The sequence below is a fragment of the Ziziphus jujuba genome, chromosome 2, assembly GCF_031755915.1.
Source record: "Ziziphus jujuba cultivar Dongzao chromosome 2, ASM3175591v1".
Lineage (NCBI taxonomy): Eukaryota > Viridiplantae > Streptophyta > Magnoliopsida > Rosales > Rhamnaceae > Ziziphus > Ziziphus jujuba.
The window spans coordinates 20,944,808-20,957,030 of NC_083380.1; the positions used below are offsets into that span (position 1 = coordinate 20,944,808).

At 31.8% G+C, this 12,223-nt stretch overlaps 2 protein-coding genes across 9 annotated transcripts; one reads left to right on the forward strand and one right to left on the reverse strand.

The window, feature by feature from the left end:
• Positions 1 to 2,645: 2,645 nt before the first annotated feature.
• On the reverse strand, positions 2,646 to 5,970 carry LOC107418940 (exocyst complex component EXO70E2). Of its 2 annotated transcripts, XM_048474390.2 has the most exons (2): positions 5,818 to 5,970; positions 2,646 to 4,750 (listed from the first exon to the last, which is right to left on the reverse strand). In XM_048474390.2, the coding sequence occupies exon 2, from the start codon at positions 4,609 to 4,611 to the stop codon at positions 2,845 to 2,847; it is 1,767 nt and encodes a 588-aa protein (XP_048330347.2). In that variant the 5' UTR covers positions 4,612 to 4,750; positions 5,818 to 5,970; the 3' UTR covers positions 2,646 to 2,844. The 2 variants fall into 2 exon arrangements, with proteins under 2 accessions (XP_048330347.2, XP_015883131.3); XM_016027645.4 differs by lacking the exon at positions 5,818 to 5,970 and having other exon boundaries at positions 2,646 to 5,811.
• A 2,513-nt stretch (positions 5,971 to 8,483) lies between these two features.
• Positions 8,484 to 11,987, forward strand: LOC107418928 (uncharacterized). 7 transcript variants are annotated; one of them, XM_025073845.3, is made up of 5 exons: positions 8,484 to 8,849; positions 10,567 to 10,635; positions 10,746 to 10,795; positions 10,884 to 11,562; positions 11,641 to 11,987. In XM_025073845.3, exons 1-3 carry the CDS (start codon positions 8,518 to 8,520, stop codon positions 10,756 to 10,758), a joined length of 414 nt encoding a protein of 137 aa, XP_024929613.3. In that variant the 5' UTR covers positions 8,484 to 8,517; the 3' UTR covers positions 10,759 to 10,795; positions 10,884 to 11,562; positions 11,641 to 11,987. The 7 variants fall into 7 exon arrangements, 6 of the variants coding, with proteins under 6 accessions (XP_024929613.3, XP_015883115.3, XP_060670409.1 ...); XM_016027629.4 differs by having other exon boundaries at positions 10,746 to 11,562; XM_060814426.1 differs by having other exon boundaries at positions 8,485 to 8,849; positions 10,567 to 10,795.
• The last annotated feature ends 236 nt before the right edge of the window (positions 11,988 to 12,223 follow it).

The window sequence follows — 12,223 nt, forward strand, 5'->3', positions numbered from 1 at the left end:
ATTGTTTTACTTGTAGCATCTCCTTTTTATATGAGTTATCTATTTTTTTAAATATTATAATAGTTACATAGAAAAATATGTTACATTCAATTAAATAAATATAATATTGAAATAAAGAATAGTTTTGACTCTCTACATTTTGAAAAACCAAACCAACTCTTTATATTAAAAAATCAAAATAAAAAATTTATTAAAAATCTTTTTTTAAATATTATTTTTTTAAAATAAAAAAAAAATACTACATTTAAAGATTCCTTTAAATGCCCTTAAAAAAGAATAATATTGATAGTTTGTAAAATTAAGCATTTAAGGCCCGTGGAAAGAGTGTTTCTTCCGTGACAATAACGCTAGCCTTGAAATCGGAGCAAAGTTGAAAGAGAGTGTTTTATAATTTTCCCAAAAAAAAATAAAATAAAATAATACCACGCGCCTTATCCATAGGCACTACTTTTCTGACTCTAATTGCTTGGATTAATCTTGCGGTGCATTGAGATAAAATGAGATAGATCCCAAATTATTTATTTTTATATGGTTCTTTTTTTTTATATAAATTTTTTAATATGTAACAGAAATAATAATAATAAAATTAAAATATTAAATTATATTAATTATATTATTAATTTTTATTACATATAAAAAGTTATTAAAAAACCATATGAAAATAAATAATCCATGCACCACATCATTTTTTTATTATTATTTTTTTTATCCTGATGCATGCATAGCGCTTCTTTTTTCCTGATTGCATTTTGGTCAATCATGGCTTCTGACTTCTTTTGGACATGTACTGAAAAAAAAAAAATTTTCCCCCAAAATTTAAAGAATGTATAAAGTATTCTTAAAAAAACAAATTTTTTTAAGTCTGCCACCAAATGCTCAGTACCTAACTTAATTTTAATCTATAAAAATGAAATAAATGCGTGTTAAATGTTAATTTGTTTTTCTTGTAGTTTGATATGAAACAAAGACGTATTCAATGTTGGCAGATTGGAAACCTGTCAAAACTTTATTTCAGGCAATTGATAATTATTCATGAGATGAATGCATTATGAATAGAGATTTCTTCAAAGTTGAAACTGGTTATTTATTTATTATTTTAATATTCACTAGGTAAGCAGCATTTTCCAATATTATAGATGTCCAATAAACAAAAAAAAGAAAAAAAGAAAAATGTAGTTCATTGCAATTTATTTTATCATTACGTTTTAATCTAAAAAATGATAAAAATGGTTTGAATTTACAACCTGATATTATAAATATGATGTAAAAGACTTGATAATAATTCTATGCAATTTGTTTGATAAACATGATTCAATAAAATCTGATCTTATATTACTTATTGCAGCTTAATTTTGCTTCACTTCAATATCTATGAGAATGATAAATACATTCACATTTAAATCTATTACAATCATGACAAAACCATAAGGAAAAATATTTATTTTAGAATTAAAAAAAAAAGAAGAAGAAAATAGTGACTTTAAACCATCATTACTTGATCATTTTCTATAGGCATTATCGAACAGGGAAGTATTTCATGTATCAATATATTTGATAAAGAAATTTTAAAAAATAATTTCAGCTATTGAATGAGTAAATCCAATGTGAGCAATGGAAAAGTCACACACAGCTAAACTCTATGTAGACGTTTGGCTAATACGTGTAAAATATGGAAGTGACGCTTATCTTCTGGAAGGCAATGTTCATCTTACCGATCATATAATGTGAACCGCCGAAATTTTACAATTTTAGAAACATTTACAAAGACTTTGCGTGCGCGTTGCTTTTACATGTGCATTGTACTAATAATACACCGGAGACCCAAGTCACACACCATTTACATCCACAAAATTAATTGACAAAAGGCTTCCAAGACAGCTGCTTTCATCAACTAGATTTGAAATAAATTATTTAATAACAAGACATTACTATATATGTCTTTAATGCTTGATATCAATCGGCCTTTGTTTTGTCTGAATAATCAACCAATTAGCTGGTGCATGCACAAAAACCCAAAAAAAAAAAAAAAGGAAAGAAATATAATAAATACTGGATCTTTAAGAAGACGGATTTTATGTGGACCCATTATGTGGTTGGAAATTGGGACACCAAAATTGGCTCATTTTAAAAGATTTTGTAGGTTGTGGCTCATTTTCAAAGATTTTGTGGATTCTGATTTTGGAAACCTTATTCATGAAGAAATCATTAGTTTTAGGACCAAGCTTGCCGTGAATTGGAAAACTATTTTCTGATGTTTTTTTAAAACACTAATTTTTTTGGTCATGTTTTAAGAAATAGAAAATCGAGAAGTCAACTCAACAGTCAAAAACTCCTTTGTTTCTATAAATTAAAAAAAAAATTAAAAAAAAAAAAACCGATGTCATGCAAGGCCTAAACAACTTATAGGCGTTACCGCTTACAGTATTTTAGGCAATGGAGCACGGGAGAATAAAACTTTAATTTGAGTAGGTACTGTTTATTGGAACTGTAATTTATTACAATGTTTAAAGACTAAAAAAGTACTATTATTAAAAATAGCTATGTACACACATAAGCAAGCAACATGACAGAAGCAGAAAGAAGCACTTGTTTTCAGCTCAATCGAACAGAAAGCAAAGCATGTAAATGCAACGCATAACAAACAGTTATTTTTGCAAAAGGAGAAGCACTTTGCGGAGAAACTTCAATACATTACAGCCCAATTTTTCTTCAAAAATCTATGAAAGTGAGCATTTGCTAAATACATTGAAATGTACATCTATCACAATTATGAAAAACTAAGCTCCAACAATGTTACAGAAAAAAAAAAAAAGAAACTAACTTTGCAACTCATCAAAGGTTTGATCACTTTCTGCGTGTATTATGCAATGATCTCGGCGACCCTCCGAAGAGATCCAGGAGATAATTCTCCAAATCTTCAACAGGGTACTTGACAATCTTCTCGCTGTCAATGGCAGAGTTTCTGCCAATGAAATTTCGATATGCAAGGACCACTTTCTGCGAAGTTGAAATTTGTAGGTCTTCCCGGAGTTGTTGATCTCGGATACACCAGCCTGTCTGGTTCTTATACACATCCTCAAAGGCAACATTAAAACACCTACACCTTTCTTTAAAAGCCGACTTTGAGAGACTACCATCAACTTTGAGCAACAAGAGCACAGAACTCCAAGAGGCTCTCACATAACTCGTCGCATGCTGCTGCACTTTTGCAATATGCTGCCGAATCCATGCATCTCCAAAGAAATACCTGAGTTTGGAATCCTTCACTTTCCCAACAATGTAATGGAAGTTGTTCATTAAGAATACATGTTGTAAAGCAGCATCTTTGTACAGTTTAGACCGGTTTTCAAGGTTGGCCTCTAGAGTAGATGTGATTGACAGAAGATGGAGAGCCATCGGACAAGAAGTGGAAGAGGAAATCCCCTGCTCATTCTCATGTTCCAAAACTGGATTTGAATATTCTGCATCTTGATACTTGAGAAGCAAGTTGAGGGTGACAACATATTCCATAAGGGTCTTGATATAATTCATGACATACTTAGTCAGAGGATGAATACCACCTCCAAGGAAAGGACTTGTAGCTGTGTTAGATGCAATGGCGTTCCCAAATTCTGCTAATGTTGCCCTTGCAAAATCACCGAGTTGGATAAAAAGCTTGTGGAACTCAATCCTAATATCTGATCCAGAGTCTTCCGAGTACAAAGAATCAATATCCATGAGAAGATCACCCAGAACTTCATACATGTCCAGCAAGCGAAAAAGCTTTTCTGGCTGATGAGTTCCCATAACTACAGCTTCACCAAAATTCAAGAGGTATGCAATTGAAGCCTTCGATGTTTCAATAAAGCAACATGTATTAACAGCTCCCATATCTCCAAATATCTGGTCACATAGCTTTTTCTCACTAGCAAGATACACCCGTATAATAATCTTCATACTGCAGCACCATTTCCTAATCTCGTGATTCAAGCTTTTCCACTCCATTTTTAGGATGTCCTCAATGCTGAAATTCTCCATTCTTAAAATGACCAAGTACTCGTCCAAGGCATCTTTCCGCATGTTGATAAAAGCCTGGCAAAATTCCTGACCATAATTCGAAGCGAACATAACATTCGCAATGGATTTGAGGCGAGGAATGGCATGTGGATGGACTAAATCAACAGTACATCTCTCAGATTCATTGCCATTACTGCTTCTATTTCTTTGGGATGCTTCCTCTGGTTCTTCTTCCACCGAAACAAAGGACTCATCATATACCACATCTGCTACACAACAACGAAAAGACATGTATTTAGGCTCAAAAAATTGCTTGTGCTGAATAAGAAGGTGGATTAGTTCTCCCTCCATCCATGACATTGCCAGCTGCAGAACTCTGTCGGCTCGATGAAGAAGTTCCTTTGCTTTCCTATATTCATTCAACAAGCTTCTTAAACTTTCAATCAACACAAGGATTTCATCAATGAATTTTACAAACTTGGGAGCTTCCATAGGGTCTGAATCCCATATCATTGCTTGATTTGTCTCCCAAGTCATGATATCTTCCTCAGCCTGCTTGAGCTGTCTCTCAAACTCGGACAATTCCAACCCCTCACTTTCTATGATTACTGGCATGGCAGACAAGTGGGAATCAAGATCGGTAAGAATTTTTCTCAGATCATCCGTCACGTAATCGCTTGCTACTAATGCCTTTGTTATGTGCCAAGCAGCAGCAATCACATGTCGTTTTCCTTCCTCGGTTGGGATAACAGATCTATAATCCTCCATACCCAAAACGAGGTTAAAAAGAGAAAAGAACCAGAATAACTAAAGGAAAATCCCAAAAATGAAACCACTTGGATTGCTTCTTTGCCAAATTTTCTACTCAAGAAGTAGACCTAAGTGCTATTGGTTAAAATGACCCTCCAAATGAAACTTATTTACTAGGAAAGAACAATCAAACTTCAGAGGGGAACAAATACACAGGCCCTGTTAAAAATTCTCTTCAAATCTCAAATCCTTGTTTAGATTCTATGTGAAAATGACAAAAAAGATCAAGAAGCTAGAGTTGAAGCCCAAAATATAAAAAAAACAAAGGAATTGATTACTAAAGAGAGGTGATTCAAACAGATCCATTTTAAAAGGCTGTCTTGAACAAAACTGACGAATTAAGATTGGGAGGCAGAAAAACGTCAAAACAAACAGATAAAACAAGAAGAAGCTAGAAATGAAACTTTCCCAAGAAAAAACAGTTCAACAACGGCTGTTAAGAAATTTGAAGTGAACATATGACAAAGGGATATGAAATCTACCAAAAACAAAGGTACAAACTTTACCAAAACTTCAAATTTTTTTTTTTCCCTCTCTCTCCTTGGAATCTCTTTATGCCCTTTCTTTTGGCTTTAGCCTCTTCTATAGTCTAAAATTACAGCATGGAGATGGATAACAATACCCAAAACTCAAAATTAACAATCAAAACAATCTCAAAACTCAACAACCCAGATGAACAATTTGCCAAGAAAACAATGCTACGAAATTTGCAACATCATTCGATTAATGAAAAATACCCAATTGTACTTTCAGCTTCTAAGAACAAAACCTAAGAATCCCACAAAATAATCAACCATTAATTATCTGATACCCAACTAAAATATGCAAGCTTTTTGCTGTGATAAAGGAGAGAGATTGTTTATGAAAGTGAAAGAGAAAATGGGAAAAGAAAAAGGATATTGTGTTTTAAAAGCAAGAAAGTATTGGAAAAAAAAATAATAATAATAGTTATACTAATAATAATGAAACTAGAAAAATTAAATAAGTTGAAGAAAGAAATGGGAAATTAACCTGAAATTTCCAAGAGTTGGAAAGTCTTTGTTTGAGCAAGCTCTTTTTCTAGCAAGGGCCAGTCTCTGGAGGCAGCAGTTGCTTTCTCCGTGACCTTTGACTGTAAGGACAAATACGACCCCTGCTTAAACTACGAGGAAGTGATCCTACTTAGTGCTACTTTGACCAAATTAATACCACAAAATAAAATAAAAAATGAAAAAGATAAATAAATTACATAAAATTTCCTCCATTTTCTTACGAAACTGCTTACATAAGCAAAGCATAATTCCATTCTTTATGAAATGCTTCACAGTAATGGACCACCAATTTTCATTAGGTTCATGGAATTACGTATGCATTTGCAATTACTTGGTGTTAAAGTAACAAACATGAAAAATTATATCCGGACCTTCTTTCTTTTACCAGTTTTACATTAAATAAATAAATAATACTCTATATTTAGTAAACTATGCCTTCAAATTTATCCACTAAATTTTATGTACCAAATGATATGATTTCATTTTCTATAGATATTAAATATAGTTTTAGCGCACAAATTTGATTTTACTTTCTATGTAATTAGCATATAGTTTTTGTATATAAATTTGATGGCGCCAATAGTATTTATTATTATTATTATTCTTATTGGATGATTCTATTATAATATGAAAAATTGCAAAAATAGATTAAACTCAGCTTAGAATGTTACATATGAATCACCCACTAAATATATACTTTTGGGTTTATGGAAACAATTTATCAAAATTTTGCAAAAGAGACACTCCTATCTTAGACTAGCTAGCTGCCATATATGGAAAAAGCCGTAAGTCAATGAAAAATAAATAAATAAAGTATAATAATTATTATTACATATGCAATTAGTGCAATTAATTTACACTATTTATAAGAAAAACAAAATTACCATATTGATACTTGGCCTCATTCTTGAAAAAAAAAAATATATATATATATACAAAAAAGTTTTCGTATAAATTATTTTTCGATTTATTCTGACACATTGATATGAATGTTTATTTTAAAAATTTATTTTTTCATGTTAAATTTTTAATATCGAAAAATAAATAAATATTTTTAAATTATTAACCTCTAAAACCAAATGGAGGATTAATCAATAGAGGATTTATTTTTATTGTCTAATTATCATATCTTTTATAATTAATTGGAAGATAGTTTTTAAGAGACTAATTATATATATATATAATTGAATTATTATAGTGAGCGATAAACTTGAATTTCAATAATTTGTATATAAACTTTATTAAAGAAACATAATGATTTAGCTTTTTTTTTTCCTCTTTTTTTTTTTTTGGATAAATATCCTCTCTCATTTTTTTTTTTCGATATTTGTGCATATGTTTGGTTTTTTACATTTATCGGTTTTTTACTTTAATTTTTTTTATTCGTAGAATAATTTGATAACAACCATTGACTTAACAACGGGATTGAAAAAAAAAAAAAAAAAAAAAAAAAAAAAAAAAACAAACAAACAAACAAACAAACAAAATCGTAATCATAACATAATGGTTTGGGCAGATAATTGTTTTTACGTTCAAGTCTCCCTTGTTAGGGAGGGCCCACGGTAGCGGTTTTCCCTTTCTCCATTCAGATATTTCTTCTTCCAATAATGAAATCCTCATTTTATTTTTAGTTTTTTTTTTTTTTTGAATAATTTGATCTTATTTTCCAAACTTTTTATTTTTATTAGTGAAAATAAAGGAATTTGAGTTCATGAATATTAGGATAATGGTTGTGTCCTTGAAAATAAAGAATTGAGAATATGTTGTTTCTCCTTGAAAAGTCAAACCTTCTACCATGTTGATGAAGTTTCTTAAAATTTCCCAAATACTTTTACTCGAATAATAAAATGGTTGAACCAAAAAGGATTCAAAATATTTTATCCCAATATGTTTGAACCAATTTTTTTCCACATTATATTAGTAATTAATAACACAATATCTGAATCAATTCTTTATATGATTTACCAAATTCACCCCTCTAGTCTTCAAAGCATAAGTATCACTTTGATATTATGATTGGTAAAAAAAAAATTGAGATTATGATCTTATTATAAAAAAATAAATTACGCTAGTATTTAACATACTTTGTAAATTTCAATATATTTACATAGTATTTTGTTGTAGTGAGTTATATTGCTCACCTTATTACCCCAAAAAAAATAAAAAAAGTGGTTTATATTGCTATTTGCTCACCTTTCAAAGCAACAATGAACAAAATAAAATATTCAAAAAATTTAAAGCTATTTTATTCTATTTTTACATTGGACCCATCCATAATTTGTTGACTTTACTTATACCTCAGTCCAATACAAAGTGAGCAAACCACCAGATCATAAATGTAATTACATAATCCAAAACTATATTTTATAGGGCACTATGAAAAAAATGAAAAATTCAACATAAACTCTCAAAAAAATTGCAAAAAAAAAAAAAAAAGTAATTTTTGTAATTAAGATAAAAAAAAAAAATATTTATTCCAATTCAAGAAATTTAATTTTAACCCCTACATTTTCCTCCATATACAATATCATCCGAAACCGCTCTTCTTACGCCAAAACCGGTCACGAGTTCGTACGTGCAAATGTAATTCAGATCCGATAACCCATGACCCGAACCATATAACAATGTCTATTTAAAGCGCTGATCCTTCGAACCTAACCCGATTTATGTCCTTCCCCTCATGTCGAATGTCAAGGCCAAGCTCCTCTGTAACTACGGGGGCGAGTTCACTCGCCAACTCGGGAAACCCAGCTACGTCGGCTGCAAAACTCGACTCATCCTCATCGACAAGTCGGTTAACTTCGACGGACTCCGATTCAAGATGAGTCAACTCAGTTCCGCTTCACCGAGTGGCATTGAGATCAAGTTCCAACTCCCCAACGAGACACTTGACTCTCGGCTCGTCTCCGTCGAGTGCGACGATGACGTAGCTGCGATGCTCAGCGAGTTCCAGGTTTCACAAAGGATTCTGGTTTACGTATTTGATGCCGACGGTTCCGCTTCGTTTCTCAGGTTGGGAATTTTATTGGTTGATAAGAAATTTTTTTTTTTCTTCTTTGAAATGGAAGGGAAAGTTTAGAGTATTTTATATGGAGTAGCGAAATTATTCAATTGAAATAATCTTAGGCGAAATAGTTGAATTAGGTTTTTTTTTTTACTGAGTTGAATTTGATGAAATTCAATTGTTTTTATGGCTTTTGTTTACTGAGAAAATGTGGAAAGACAGAGAAACAATAGAAAAAAAATGTGAGGGAAAAAAAGTAACTTTTTTTTATTTTTATTTTTTGGTTGAGATTCTCTTAAATGTTAAAAATATGTAAGAAACTAAACGAACTAGTATAGGCGTGAGAAAACCTTAGCATAGTTTCGAGTATTAGGAGACCAGAGAATTGAAGATTGTACTACATATGGGTTTTCAATTCTCTTTTGTGCAGCCAAATTGTGACAATGGCTATTGATTTGCTCTTGAATAAATGATGGGAAGAATACGATTTTTACACTATATGTTCATATGTTTTAAATAAGCTTAATTTGGGAAAAAAGTGTTGGAGATTATTAATCAACTCGGTTATGTTTCATAAAATCATTTTGTTTCAGGTTGATATGAATGCAAGCAATATAGAATCTGGTCCTGCAGTTTTCTCATTGACCATACCTTTCCTTGCTCAGTTGTATTACTATTACATCCGTTTGTGACATGATTTTTTTTTTTTTTTTTTTTTTGGGGGGGGGGGGGGGGGTTTAAAATGTGATTTTATAAATGTGACCCATATTGCATACGTTAGATCTTAATTTACATTTTTGGTTAGCTAACCTTGTGAATCTTGTATACTTTTACATTGCATTAATCAAGAAGAAGAAAAACTAAGAATCGAAAAATGCATTTTGCAAGATTCCATAGTTCCATGTTTTTACTTTTTTATTTTACATTAAGTCTATTATGTTGCTGCAGTAAAAAAAGTAATTAAGTAAATGAATATGATACATAAAAATTAAATTAAGAAATGACAACTGCCATGAAAATGAAGACTTTCATGGTATGTTTGGCTTAGATTGTAACTTTTTTATTTTTGGGGATCCCATTGATTGTTTGAGTTTGGGTATTATTTGCTACTCTTTTCTAATTGGTTTGCTATCTTGTTTGTAAATTAGACAATGATTAATTGACACAAAATGCTAGTCTAGCTGTGATCCAAGCTAAATATGATACATAAAATTGAATTAAGATATGACAACTGTAATGAACATGAAAACTTGCATAGTATATTTGGCTTAGATATAATTTTTTTACTTTTGGGGATCCCATTGGTTGTTTGAGTTTGGGTATCATTTGCTACTCCTTTTTAATTGGTTTGCTAACCTGTTTATAAATTGGACAATGAATAATTGTAGAGAGAATTCTAGTTCAGCTGTAGCCCAAGCTGAATATAATACATAAAATTGAATTAAGGAATGACAACTGCAATGAGAATGAAGACTTTCATGGTATATTTGGCATAGATGCAACTTTTTTCATTTTTGGGATCCCAGTGATTGTTTGAGTTGGGGTATTATTGGCTTCTCTTTTTTAATTAATTGGACAATGATTAGTTGTAAGAGAATGCTAGTTCAGTAGTGACCCAAGCTGAAATTGACTGTCCAACTTCAACCCACAGGTATGGAATATGTGATCCCTTCAGTCTGTTATTTATAAACTTGGTGATGTTCCAATACTTGTTCTGCCTTGTAGGGAGAATACAATTCCAAGTGATGCACAAGAATTTGCTGATGCTGAAGATGATCTCATATCACTTCCTAGGTACATGGATTTAGTTTGTGTAACTTGTGGACATCTAAATCTGTCATGCTATTAGAGCTATTCGTGTTTTAAGTTCATTATTGCAATTGCTAATTTCCAAATATGATCAGCACTCCTTATTGAAAACCTCAGGCTTGTGACTGTAAATCACTTACACCTGGTAAACATTTGCAATTTACTCTTGCTATCTGTGTTATGCTAAGTGAAATAATATTCAGTCATACAGAGTTGGTGATGATTATCCTCAGGCTTCAGTGAATAGGCAGACCACTCCATCAACATCAGAATTGGTTGATGGAAGAGAGTCAAAATCTGGTTGTTGGACAGGAATTCCTAGATGTAGAAACATTTTGGAATGCATTGGTAAGCACAGCCATTTCCATGAAGTTTGAGTTAACATTTATCAAGTCAGATCGATCTCGAGTGACTGCTAAATGTGCTCAAGATGGTTGCCCATGGAGAATCCATGCATTTAAGCTCCCTGATGTTGAAACTTTCCAAGTAAAGACATTGAAGGGAAAAGACTCTTGTGTACGACCAGATTGATCTTGCCATCGACAAGGAAGAATGAAATGGATATTAAACTGCATTGTGGATCACATCTGGGAGATTATTACTTACAAACCGAAGGAAATCATGAGGGATTTGGAGCAGGAATATGGAGTCATTATACCTTATTTAAAGGCCCATCAAGCTAAGGAACGAGCCTTGGAATTGATATTTTGGATGCCAATATAGGATATAGTTCTTAATCAAGGTGAAGTTCAGGGTGTAGAGAATCCCATGAATGACGTGCTTGATCAACAGAGAAAGAAACCTTTGAAAGGGAGTCCGGGTCATTGCAACTTCTGCAAAAAGACAGGACATAATAAGAGGAGTTGCATGAAGTTACGGATTGGACATAACAGGAGGACGTTCCAAAACAAGGTTAATTTTCTAACTCTCTATTTTCTGTAAGCCACTGTAAATTTTTCTCCCTTCCTAAAGGAGCTTCATATTTTGCAGCACATATAACAACTTTGGATGAGCTAGTTGTACTAAAGCTGTTGTGCTTCTATGCATCTGCTTTGTTGAGGGCATGTTTTTCTCCATACTCAAGAGTCGACTAGTTGAGTACTGTATCTGTGCGGGAGGACAAATCCTTATCGTGCGTATAATATAGCAAATATAAAATAGTAGGGGCTTTTAGACGCCAAATTAGATGATTTTGTGTTTCATGTAATATTTAAACGAGTTGATTTTGAATTTTGTACAACTCGAAAAGTATGTTATATATTTGTATGCCAACATAATGAGCAAAACTGTCTTTCATGTACTGAACCAAGCAGTTAATGCATTTATGATTTTGTTTATTTTTGGTTTTTTTTTTTTTTAAGCTAAAACGAGTTTTTACTGCTCAGTAAGTTGGAGGAATAGATGGTGTAAAGCCTGTTTGCTGAAAGTTGATTACGAAAAGTTTAATGTTGATAAATTTATGTTTCACCTATATCCTGCTTGGGATATAAGAGTTTATTAAAATTATGGTTCGACCCATTCAAGGCTGTATAATATTTAATTTCAATTCTTTAATACAAGGAAATATAATTTG

Coding starts and splice junctions, on each gene's coding strand:
- LOC107418928 (XM_016027625.4), top strand. CDS start 8,518: ATGTCGAATGTCAAGGCCAAGCTCCTCTGTAACTACGGGGGCGAGTTC. Junction 8,850..10,566: donor GGTTCCGCTTCGTTTCTCAG/GTTGGGAATTTT, acceptor TCTGCCTTGTAG/GGAGAATACAATTCCAAGTG. Junction 10,636..10,861: donor GATCTCATATCACTTCCTAG/GTACATGGATTT, acceptor TCAGTCATACAG/AGTTGGTGATGATTATCCTC.
- LOC107418940 (XM_016027645.4), bottom strand. CDS start 4,764: ATGGAGGATTATAGATCTGTTATCCCAACCGAGGAAGGAAAACGACAT.